The 13066-nt window shown below is 34.2% G+C and overlaps 1 protein-coding gene across 1 annotated transcript; it reads right to left on the bottom strand.

Annotated features, from left to right (window-relative positions):
- Positions 1-3633: 3633 nt before the first annotated feature.
- Positions 3634-5073, bottom strand: LOC136209481 (thaumatin-like protein 1b). The gene is made up of 2 exons (XM_066000955.1): positions 4970-5073; positions 3634-4354 (listed from the first exon to the last, which is right to left on the bottom strand). The coding sequence occupies exons 1-2, from the start codon at positions 5022-5024 to the stop codon at positions 3699-3701; spliced, it is 711 nt and encodes a 236-aa protein (XP_065857027.1). The 5' UTR covers positions 5025-5073; the 3' UTR covers positions 3634-3698.
- Positions 5074-13066: the final 7993 nt, after the last annotated feature.

Genomic DNA, 13066 nt, shown 5'->3' with positions numbered 1-13066 from the left:
GTAATGAATCCGCATCTTCATCATAAAAATAACAAAGTCTCGCCTCCACAAAATGCACAAAAGTCCCTAAATGGCTGATCATTCTTACTGATCCCTAAGTGCGGGTCATTCTCCTCAATATGGCAGAACTGAATAAAAGAAGTCCCTAAGGCGAATCATAATCCTATGTCGTAGGAACAAATGGTCCCATAAAGGGCGGGTTATTCCCTTTCTAAAGGAAATATAACTCTCAAGAAGCCCCTAGAGGATAACAATGGATACGGTTGGCCACCTATCCACAAGGAAGCAAAAACCCCTAAAAGTGCATCATATCCATATATGATCCCACATAGGGCGGATCTTGTTCATAAGATCCCGCATAAGGAAGCCCCAAAAGGCGCATCATTTCCATATATGATCCCCCATCTAGGGCGGGTCCACTTTCCTCCAAGATAGAAAAATAAAACACCATTTAGACAGCCCTAAAGAGCTTTTTATACCTTTAGGGGGGGCTTCTGATAACAACCCAAATTATTCTAGAACAAGGAATAAGGGAAAATTAATAGAGATAATGACAAACCATTATTTCTTCTAAAAGAGATATTTATGCATGATTAATGTGGAATTAATGATAATTAATGCAGGGGTGAATATGCAAATAATGAGGAAAATGAAGGAGTTTCTAGCATTATGCCACACCACGTGGACCATGGCGAGATACGTCATAACGAGATACGCCCGATGAGAGCGAGTAATGGAGACCCGCCATTGTTCTCAAGGAGAGCGTACATACGCCTTGACGGATCCAAAAATACCAAAAGGCGCCTTTATTACCATCCATGAATGGGAATAAATACAATTAAATGGCAATTAATAGCCATTAAAGGGGAATAAAGACTTGACTGTTCGAATACCTCAACTCTGAGGGTTTCAATGCTAAATGCTGGGATTAATGGAGAATTGATAGCAATCAAAGATGAGTAATGGCACAACTCTTCACCTGCTTCCCCATTAATGCTGAAGGTTACAGAAACCTATATAAATACCCCAGCTTCCTAGGATCAAAGGTACACTTACTGATTCTCTACTTTTGTGTTTACAGTTTATTCTCAGAAATATTACTGACTTTGGCATCGGAGTGTCCCCGGCCGATCCCAACGGTGCCTCACAGGGAAGTGCTCCGATCAAGGATTTTTCCACAAGTTATCAACTCTAAATAAGGTCAATTTTGTTCTCACTTAAAAGCACATGAATGACCTAAATCTCTTAATCGTTTAGAATGGCTGTCAAAATTATTAGCTTTGACACTCTAAATGAACAAATGGTTTTGACTCACTTTATAATGTAAATATATACTAACGAGTTACAACAGAAAATTGGAATAAAATCAACAAACGGGGTAGGAATAATACAAGAACACGTGTAGACGACATTTCCTTCCAACCTTATTCCTCCAAACCGAAATGGTCAAATCATCTTTCCTAGTAATTGGCTTAATTTATTCGTTAACTAGGACAAATAAACTTGTCTTTCAAACTAACCATATGCACATTTTGGAAACTTAAAGGGAAATTACTAGGGCTGCTTATATGAGCTTGGGACCGATCTGGCTGGGGGTACTTTCAAAGGCTCCCATAGCACGATATACTTGCCTACATCTCTTCTTGTTTAGGAGTTCTAGTGATTTTCTAAGGGTACATCTATGAGTGTTTTCCAAACATGTAGACCCAGGGCTACCATGAACGTGTGGAATGTACACATCGACAAAATGGGGTTAAAAGGACATTGGTGCAAACTACGCAAAGTGTCGTGAAGTGATGCAACATACATATTTTAGGTTCATTAATCGCCAGACCCTTACATGTAGCCGCGTTTTAAAGCCGTGAGGCTCCGGATGTTGGATTTGGGCTAAAGCGAACAATATCTACATGGTATTGGACTAGGAGATTACACAATGTGCATTATATGATCTGTTGAAACAAAAAGAAATAAGGTTGGAAGAAAATTGTTTGTGCCCTTGTTTTCGAGCTTATTTAAGTCCATATAAGGACTTAACTAAATTGCAAAACTTGATTATGTTTAGACTTTGTACAACCTTATGGTGGTTATAAATAAATTTATTCATCTAAGAAACCATGCAAATAAACATTATTGACATCTATTTGATGTATCTTCCAATATTTTAATGCAACAATAGCTAACATAAGTCTCACAGTGACTGACCTAGCAATTACGCTGAAAATTCCAAATACTCAAAACTAAACATGTTTAACCAAGAAAGAGTTCATAAGGTGTTTTCCATTTGAAAAGCTTGCTAGGTAGAACATTAATGATGGATGTAGTCATCATAATAGTTTCCTTCCAAACTTTTTGAGGTATACCGTACTGAAATAGCAATGCACTAGCATATTAAGCAAATGTACATGTTTTATTTTAACAAAACCGTTTTGCTGAGGTGTATAGACACAACGTTCTTTTTATGAATAATTTCCTTATACCGAAGTGATTAATACATAAATGATCCATAAAATCCGAATCATTCACTTCTAATAATTTTTACTGTTAGGATATTTTATGTTGGAAGGTCATGCTGATTATAACGATTAGATTTAAACATAAAATTTATCTTCGTTTGATGTAATAATTCATAGAGATTATATTTGATTAGAATACAATTAGGAAATCGAAAACATTTATATAAAATACCAAAAGATGCTTGCCTCAAGTAGCATTAAGCACAATGTGCTAGACTTAGGCCCTGTTTGGTAAAGAGCGTTTTGGGATAAAAAGAGCGGTTTTGACCAACTTTAGAGGTTTGACCACTGAAACCGCTAATTGGAGTGTTTGATGGAGAGAGGTTTGGGAGAGAGTTTTGGGATGAAAACGCTAATTTAGAAAAAGCTCTTAAAAGGAGCTTTTTCAATTAGCGTTTTGCAATATTAAAATTAATGGACTTCTTTAACCCTAATAGATAGACTTCTTCTTCTCCTGCGCCAAAATTAATGCCCTTATTCGTCTTTTTGCATAAACCGCTATTATCAATCAGCTATTTTTTACCAAACAGATCTAGACAAACAGCTAATCAAATCAGCTAGTCAAATCAGCTAATGTAATCAGTTAACAGCTAACAGCTAATGTAATCAGCTAACCGCTAATTCCCAAACATGGCCTTAAATATTGAACTATAGGGTCATTTCAGGTAAATTTACCGATTGATTCCAGGTCAATAATATTGACCAAAAACATATATAATCAGACCGGAAAACCGGTTTGCGGTTGAACCGATTGAATAAAACATGCTTATATATATATCTATAGTTAATATTGGTATAAAGTCAGATATAAAAAAAACATTCTTTCCATCTCCTATTTCCACTTTAAAATCTTACATGACATATATCAGTATATAAATTATTTTTCAATATAATTCTAAATTATTCATGCATGTCCACCTAACTTCAATTAATCAAATCTAATAATTATATTTTTAGCATATATATATTTTCACTTCTACTATAAATAAAAATAAAATTTATAATTCTTTTTGTTAAAAGCATATAAATAATATCATATATCAACTATCAAATAAAAATAAATAAATTAATAAAATAAATATATATTATTATTTAGGATCCAATTCAATCAATTCGACTCTATCAGTTGATTTAATGAATTATTATAAAGTACTGTGTGTCCGTACAACCAGTTCAAATTTATTCTTACTTCGGACAAAAAGTAACATTGATACTCTTAGCTCCACTACACTTATACAAAGGAGGATTATTATCCCCGGGAAAAGTATGAGACAACCCACATAGTTGCTTAAACCGTTGAGAATATTCATTAACCCGACAATAATTCGGATCCTTTAACGCGTCACACGGGTTATAACACCCGACATAAGCTCCATTCGGGTTCGTAGCCACCAACAAACTAGGACATACATTACGAATATCCTCAACACAATCCACAACTGGACACGGACCTGATCCTCCTGCCACCAATGACCCGCCAGTCGGCTGGACACGGACCGCGATATTATGCCCATGGATCAAGCTAACTTCATACTGAACCACATTGTTCTGGATATCAAAACTGAGTTCGGTAACCGGGTAAGTCGGTGGCGGACCTTGGCATTCAACCTCACCCGACCCGCAATCTCCGGTTTCGCAGGACACGTACCCGGTGAGATTTGTAACGCATTTTGTTCTAAACCACATAACTCCGGTCCATGGGTCGGACATATAGAATATTTCGAGCGTGTCGGGTTCGATTACCGGATCCAGATCACCGTCCGATGGGCTGGAGGATAACCATAAGGTTTCCAGACAGTTATTTTCGAAGTAAAAGGTTAAATCAGGATTTGAATATCCCCCTAAAAAAGACAGAGAAAATGAAATTAAATTCAGGTTTAATTAGTCTAAATTGAAATCTAAACAGAAGCAGATAATTAATTAAATTAATTGAGGTTTAAGGGCTGTTTGGTTGCTCATTTTCATACTGTTTTTTTTGTCTTTTCACTCTAAAAGGGAGAGTTTGAGGTGTTTGGTTAGTGACCTCCTGTTTTCCTTTTACATCTGAAAAGCAGCCTTAGGTGTTTGGTTAGTGATCTCATGTGTTTGCATTTTACACCCGGAAAGCATCCTTTTACAAAAGCAGAGAATTTCTGTTTTTTTGGAAAAACAGCTTTTTCCAACCGCAAACGGCAAACCGTAACAGCAAAAGCAAACGGCAACAGCAAACCGTAACAGTAAACAGCAAACCATAACAGCAAACAGTAACAGCAAACAGTGGGTAAAACAAATGGGCACTTAATTAGTCTAAATTGAAGCCTAAACAGAAGAAGAATAATTAATTAAATTAAATTCAGGTTTAATTAGTCTAAATTGAAGCATAAACAGAAGAAGAAGAATTAATTAAATTAAATTCAGGTTCAATTAATCTAAATTGAAGCATAAACAGAAGCAGAATAATTAATTAATTAATTAACCTGTAATAATTACGAAATGAAGAATGAGGTTGAGAAGTAGAGAAATGGCAGCCATTGATGTATCTGTGTTTCTGGTTGACGGTGGAAGAAGAAGGTGAGTTGGATTGGGACATTATAAAGAGGATAAGGATCTAATTGGTTAATTTGGAAAATTGAACATTTAAAAATAAATATCCACATAAGGGAAAAGTTTTAACTTTTAGTCCAAATGTTGAAATGTTTAGTCAAAGGTGTCATCTACTCAATTTTTTACTTTTATTTATTTATTTGAGAAATAAATACTTTTATTTATTTATAGTGATGTGTAAAAACCTAGTTTGATTGTTTTTTTTTTTTTTTTTTATATATAACAAGTGTTTTAAAAACACACAATTGTTTAATTAATCGTTAAATTTTGGTGGAATCATGATACCGAGTGCATTTATTAGCTTATATGGGAGAAAATGTGTCTACAAAAGGAAGAGGGCGATCGGAGTTTAGGAATATTTATGCTTTAATCTTGCTCTTCTAGGAAAATAAGTATATGAAGGATGATTGAATTTCCGAATTCTTTTTGTGCGTTGGTTTTTAAAGATATGGTTTGATGGATGCAAAAATTGAATTTTGTGTTAGTTATGTGTGGCAAAATCTATTAAAAGCAATACAGATAATCTTTTATGTATGGCAAAGTTTATTAAAGCCGATCGATTCTTTTGATGCAGTCGTGTTGGATCCATAAGGTTGCCTGTAATCGTCCTTTGTTTCTATTAAATGAATTACCCTCTCAATATATCTCATGCGTAATTGATATTGATACATTTTGTTGGAAGCAAGATTTGATTCTTTTTTGTTTCTCTCCGGATGTTATTGATGCTATTTTGCAAATTCGTTTGAGTCGTGAAAATTTAAAGGACTCATTATTTTGGATTTATTCAAGAAATTGTGACTATATGGCTAAATCTTGGTATAGATTGTTTTTGGTTCTATATAGTCTTCTGTAAATAAGGTTTCAACTTCTACGATTTCTGAGCAGTTTTGAAATTCTTTATGGAAAATTAATGCACCTGCAAAATTTATTCATCCAGTTTGGAGTGTTGCTAAAATTGTGCTACCTTGCTTTGGAAATTTGGTTTAAAGTGGGATTGATTTATAGAGGTTAGGTTGCTTTTGTAATGATTCTATAGTGACAATTCATTTTTTCAAAAAATTTCCAACTACTAGACAATATTGAAAACAAGCGGAATTAAATGACAAAGTTTACAAATTAGCAAGTTATGATTGCAGAGATTGGATGGCTGGTGTGCTCTCGGCATTCTCAATGGTTGAAAGTGTTGTATTTTGCGGCATGATCTAGTACCTATGGTTCGAAAGGAATAAAATTTTCTATAGCCAAATGCGTTTGGGTCCTGCTAAAGTTGTTTCTTCTCTGCGAGAAGTATTAGCAGATTTTTGCACAGTGTTACCTACGTTTGAAAGGCCTACAGTTTCGCCGATCAGTAACTCCAGTGTAATGTTTCATCTCGTCGGTGCCCACCACCTCTAATGCTTTATAAGGTTACTTGCAATTTGTGTCATACTCGGTTAGAAGTCATTCATCAGCTTTTGGGTTGGTGATCCAAGATAATAATGGATTAGTAGCCTTATCGATGGTGGTTCTCTTGGTTTGGCAATTTCAGCTTTACAAACGGAACTTCAAGTTATTTTATTTTTCTTACTGATTTTCGGGAATCAGCAGATAATTCTGTGTTAACGGCTACAATTCATTATATGCTATTCATTTATTGCTCCAAGATTAATCAACTTCGAATTGGTTGGATATAGATGTTTGTGATATCCTTCAAGTGATAAGATCATTTGCGTCAATTGAATTTATACATAGAAAGCGTTACGTAAATACAGTGGCACATAATTTAGCGGCTTGAGTCATTTCTCTTTCTCAAATGGAAGTTTTAGTTTAGGATTTTCCAATTTTTATTTTAGCTTGTATTATGTGGGATTATATTTCTTTCTTTTTATATAAGTGGTTTATTTATATATATAAATAATAGTATTATTACGGTTATAGTATGAAATTAGCATTAGTATTTGATTGTATATTTATAATTAAACAAATTAAATGTATTATTAATAGTATTGGATTATAAAAATTGAAAGATAATTTATATATATATATATATATATATATATATATATATATATATATATATATATATATATATATAAAGTGCAATCTGATTCGGTTTGAAAAAAAAAAAACGTGTATACTGGTTAATATGCAATGCATATTGTTTTTAATGGAAAGAAAATTAATTTACATCCTCTTATTATAGTAAATTTTAGCAAATATATGGAAACTATTTAAATCATATCATTAGGAGAATCGCAATTAAATTTATAATATCTCAAAATGTAAACTTTTACCTAACAATTAAGATAATAAGATTATAATATCTCAAAAGAGAAGTTTTTATTTTTGAGAGATTTTAATCTTATCTAATGGTTGAAAAATAACCTCCATTTCTATATCAATCACTAAAAAGCATGAAAAATTAATATAAAATCATGATTTTTTTACAACTAAAAATCATAATGTTGATAAATAATACCTCAAATGTAAAATTATACCAAACATTTAAAATAATAAGATCGTCAAAATTACATACTAAAAAAACTAATTTTATGGTGATTTATACATTTAAAATAATGAGATTGTGAAAATCAGTATTTTTAGGTGATTTATTGTTAGAATAAGAAGTTTATTAATTTCTTCTATGAGGAAAAAAAAAAACTTAATTTTTTAATTAAGAGCGATTGATTGTGTTACCGTTATGTATAATGCCACCTCGATATTGTACTTTTACGTATTTTTATTATGTTTGTAACTGTTATATATATAGCACACTTTTCCTTTTCAATTTAAGTTGGTTCTATTCATTTTTCTTCATTCTCTACATCAAGATGGTATCAGAACGTATAGCTAAGGTCATTGCGCTTCTTTAATGGTGAAAAGTTATCTTCACACATTGAAATCCGGCACAAAGAAAACAGAGAAATCTGAAGAACTTTAATCATCGCTAGAATATTCTACGATGAGCGAAAAATCAACCAAAGAAGGTACCTCGAATCTAGATCTGTTTGGATCTACACATCACACATACAATCCAAGTCTTGTGTTGGTTCATGTGCTATTAACTACCACAAATTACATCTCTTGGAGTAATATAATGATGCGAGCTCTACGTGCGAAATCCAAGCTTGATTACAGACTTAAAGATTATTTGAACTGGAAAAATCAACACCAAAGCATCAATGGTGGGAGGAGGTACACAGTTTGGTATTTTCATGGATTATCAAGCTACCGCTTACCAAATTAGGATTATTAATCATAACACTCCCAACTTGAGCGACGAGTGTTAGAGTATGAAGTTTATTAATTATTTCTATTAATTACTTTTGTTACCGTTATATACAATGTCACCTCAATATTGCATTTTTCTATATTTTTGTTTTGTTTGTTGAGATTTCCCCTTTTCAAATTGGTTCTATTCATTTTTCTCCATACACTTCAAGATTTATTAAGAAAGAAATGATAAGATATATAGCTGATGTATATACAAATTTTTTACACATTAATTATGTGCATTTTATGGATTCAGTTCGAAAAAATTAGGTCGCTCCACTGTGAGAGTTTGCGTCTCTCCGTTATGAGACTTTGATCTCTGTCTTCTCCATTTGAGGCCTAATCCATTATGAATCCTTTATATTTCTTGATTTCTCAGATTGCTTATCTGGGAGAGCAATTTCGTTTTTTTTTTGTTTCATGGGTTGTATGTCTGCGCGAGGTTCTTGGTATTTTTCACATTATAGGGTTGCTGTTTTCTTTTTTTTTTTTTACTCATCGAAGGCCTGCATTTCCAAAGAGTATATCGAGTACGTTGAATCACCGTGGAGGAAGGAATAGTAGGGTCGAACATCGGTGATAATGAGAACACAGGGATACAATTAGGGATGGGGTCGGTGGAGGATGTAGGTGATGCAAATTATCTATTACTAATCGATTGTTTTGTCTATGATAAATTGCTCAATTTTGCGGCCATGAAGATCAAACTGGCTAATCTATAGAGACCAGGAAGATGGATACCGATTAAGAAAATTGCACCCAATCTAGTTTCTTTTGAGTTCTTTTATCATGTAGATTATGATAGAGAGCTGGCAGGGGGACCGTATGTGTTTGATAATTACCTGTTCATCTGACAACATTGGAAATTGGGGGTGGAGCCGAAGAATGTTGAGTTCAACTATCTGGAGAAATGGGTAATTTTATGACCTTTTGGCTGGGCACAATGTCAAAGAAATTAGGGAAATAAATAGGTAATTTTATTAGAGAATTTTGCGTTTACGATCCAAATAAAAATACGACATTGTTTCATCACTACATGCGTATGAGGGTACTGATTGATACCAGAAAACCACTGAAGCGCTATAAGAAGATTTGCAAAGCTGAGGAAGAATGGTCATTTATCCACTTCAAGTATGAAAGAATGGGGATTTCCTACTACCTTTGCGGTAAGTTAGGCCATTTAGACGGTTTGTGAAAGATTGTTTGAACCACAAGCAGTTGAACTCCAAACAGAATGGGGAGAGTAGATTAAGGCACCGATTAGGCGGGGAGGGGATCAAGGTGGATCCATGTGGCTTTGGGATCCCAAAGGAGGAAGTACATCAGGGCAAGGGGATGGTGGGAGCTCGAGATTCGCAATACTTATTTTTAGGCCATGGCTCTCCTATAGAAATACAAACTAGAAGAGGGTCACTATAGGATCAACTAGATTTTTATGCAGCTCAGACATGAGGGAACAATATGAACCATGCACAAATATGTCCGATGATGAAAATATTAGCATTGAACTTCAAGAGGACAAGAAGCACATACATGAATGAGTGTTAGGGCAAGGAAGTTGCACAATGGGTGCTTTCAGAATTGCAACAAAATGCTCAACATGAGAGTTCTTTTTCTTACGACGATGTTGAGCTTCCTATAGTAAATTTCAGTGAGACTTAATAAAGAAGACAAGTTCTCAAAGAGAAGGCTGAGAATGAACTTGATCAAAAGATCCAATGCCTTCGGACCAACAATGGAGGAAAGTATACTTCGCATGAGTTCTCAAGATACTTGTAAGATTACAAGATTCGATGACAATTGACTTGTCCTAATACTCCACAACAAAATAAGGTAGCAGAAAGGAAGAATATGCATCTTGCGGAGATATGTAGAAGTATGTTACATGCGAAGAATGTTCCACCTTGGTTTTGGGTAGAGTGTATGAAGAGAGTTGCAGATAATATCAACAGACTACCACAAGCACCACTTGGTTTCATTTCACCCTTCGAGAAGCTATGGAAGATCGAACCCACTGTAAGTCACTTTCGAGTTTTTGGCTGCGTAAGTTATGTTTTCATTCCTGATCGTCTGCATAGTAAGTTTGATAAGAAAGCTATAACATGCATTTTCGTGGGTCATGGCAATCAAAGAAAAGGATGGAAGTGTTATGACCCAACAATAGGGTGGTGTTATACGTCAAGAAATGTGGTGTTTGATGAAACTTCATCCTGGTGGTCTCCTCATGAAGTTGTATTACCCGATTCAAAAGAAATCCAGGAAAATTACAAGAAAACTTGAAAGAGATGAAGCAAGTGAAGAAATAATTCAAGAGGTGGAACTAGTAGAAAAAAATATTAGGAGCAAGTCACTTGAAAAGACTCAATATCCATGGCGTACAGGAGTACTTCATCAAACACCTGAAGAAGAACGACCAAGTCAACTCGAGGAGATTGTCGATGATGATAAAACAATAGAAAAACAACAATCACCGGTACAGAGGTCAATATGAAAATGGAGAGTAAATCCTAAGTACGCAAATGCGATAGTGATCGAAGAAGTAGTAAATGAGCCTGTGACATATGAAGAAGTATCCTTAAGTAAGGAGTGGAGAAAGGCATGCTGGAAGAAATAGATGCCTTGAAGCAGAATGAGACTTGGGATTTAGTTCCTAAATCCAAAGATGTGAAGCTCATTTCCTGCAAATGAGTTTATAAAGTAAAGCAGAGGCCTGATGGATCAATCGAAAGATACAAAGCTTGATTGGTGGCTTGGGGATTTTCACAGAAGTATGGTCTGGACTATAACGAGACATTTACTCTAATTGGATTTCGATTCTGAATTAAACCAAATGAAACAAGTGAATAATCATTCTGATTTCCATTCTCATTTCGATTCTGAAGTCCAAACCAAACGCCCCCTAACCAGGGGTATTTTTTTTTAACATAAGTATCATTCCATATAATTAGGTTTGAATATGGTTGCAAATGAGATGGGGATTATCCATTCATGATAGAGACTGAAAATTTCCATTTATTTTCCCATGAGGTGAGAATGGAGGAAAAAATTTCTCAGAGGTAAGGATGAGCGGGGATAGAGACATCTATCCCATCTCATGAGGATCCTTATCCTCATCCCTATCATGTTCCCACGAGGACTTTTCATTGATATTATTAAAGTATTATATTTATATAAATTTTTAGATACTTATTTTTATATTCCGACAAGTTTTATTTATTTTCATATTTGATATATCTTTGTATTACTTTTGAATTATGATTAATGAATTTTTTATATCAAATATAATAATATTTTTTAGATAATATTTGTATAATCGTGTTTTATTTCAACCTTTGAAATTTTACTAAAGAAAATGTTATTTACAATATTAGAGAATATCAACATGGAGATTTCAATTTGAACAGTGTTATTTACTAGACATGTTTTTCAGTGGGGCCTCACGGCATATACCTAAAAATACTCATTATAGTCCAACCCAATCCAAACCAATATCAATTAAATCGGAACCGGACTTAAATTATAGGAGAGTTAATACTTCTTACTCAATGCTGTAAATGTTTTCAATAAAAAGGCTGCATCATATAAGCCCATTAGAACAGTTGGGGATTTTCATTTAAGCCCATTGAAACAGTTGTATCATATAATTTTGGGCTTTTCATATTAATATTATGAAAATTTACATATAAATTCATTTTTAAAAAATTATCTACAATTATGTCAAGTAATTATTTAGAATTATATCAAACTAGTAATGTAACATCGCGGTTCAATATCATATAGATATTGTCTGTTCTGACCCAAATCCAACACTTTGGACCTCACGACTTTAAAACGTGTCTGCATGTATTGGATTCACACCTTACTAATAAGCCTCAATCACTCCCTCTCCATTTCCGATGTGGGATTCAGTTCATTCCTGCCCTCGTCGCCATCCCTTAAGGCCGCTCCTTGCTCAGTCCTTCTATCCCGGCACCATCTGTTGGTCCCGTGTGATTAGTTCCAAAAGGGGGGGGGGGGGGGTTAGGAACTAATATAATTTTTTTTCGTTTAATTGTATGCTGACTTAGTTATTTTACTAGTTGGTCAGCTCAGCTTTTGGTCAGCTTGGCCAGATATGCTATAAGACAGCTTTGGACAGATATTGACTAAAGCTGTTTTATTTATAAGTTAGATATTGACACTCTTGGAGGTCAGCTTCTAACTCAGCACTTGAAATTACTCAGAGTTAACTTTAAACAATTTTATATGCTGAGTAAATTTCACATACAACACATGCACATATATAAGTTAAGAGAGAGTTTAGAGATTACTCAGTATCACTTATCCTGGTTCGGCCTCTCTGCCTACGTCTAGTCCCCAGAGTCCTCCGGGCTTTTAGAATCCAATACTGAGCTCTTTAAAGGTAGAGCACAAACCAATTACAAGGCAGTTGAATATGCAAGAGTACCTTCCTCTATTCGTCTACTCAACTCCTACTAAGTGCTACAACCCAGCACCTAGATTTCTCTACCACTGAATGTTTACAACCAAACACTCAGCACAGCACTCTCAATTTTATAATTGATAAACACTTGTTCTTTTCAAGTAAAGAACACTTTAGAAGATTACAAGTAATCACTCTAGCATTTACACAAAGAATGAAAGATGGGTGTAAGATCTATTTTTGTAACTAAGTGCTTTTGTATCTTTTCTCTCTTGTATTTTTCTCTTTGTAGTCC

This window comes from Euphorbia lathyris, chromosome 10 (assembly GCF_963576675.1).
Source record: "Euphorbia lathyris chromosome 10, ddEupLath1.1, whole genome shotgun sequence".
Classification (NCBI taxonomy): Eukaryota; Viridiplantae; Streptophyta; class Magnoliopsida; order Malpighiales; family Euphorbiaceae; genus Euphorbia; species Euphorbia lathyris.
Note: the sequence above shows the minus strand (reverse complement) of the source record. Positions and strands in the feature narration are given on the sequence as shown.

What these genes read in the sequence shown, in the direction of transcription:
- LOC136209481 (XM_066000955.1), bottom strand. Translation starts at nt 5,024, where the DNA reads ATGGCTGCCATTTCTCTACTTCTCAACCTCATTCTTCATTTCGTAATT. An exon ending in TCATTTCGTAATTATTACAG is followed by an intron (nt 4,355 to 4,969) that starts GTTAATTAATTA and finishes TGTCTTTTTTAG; the next exon opens with GGGGATATTCAAATCCTGAT.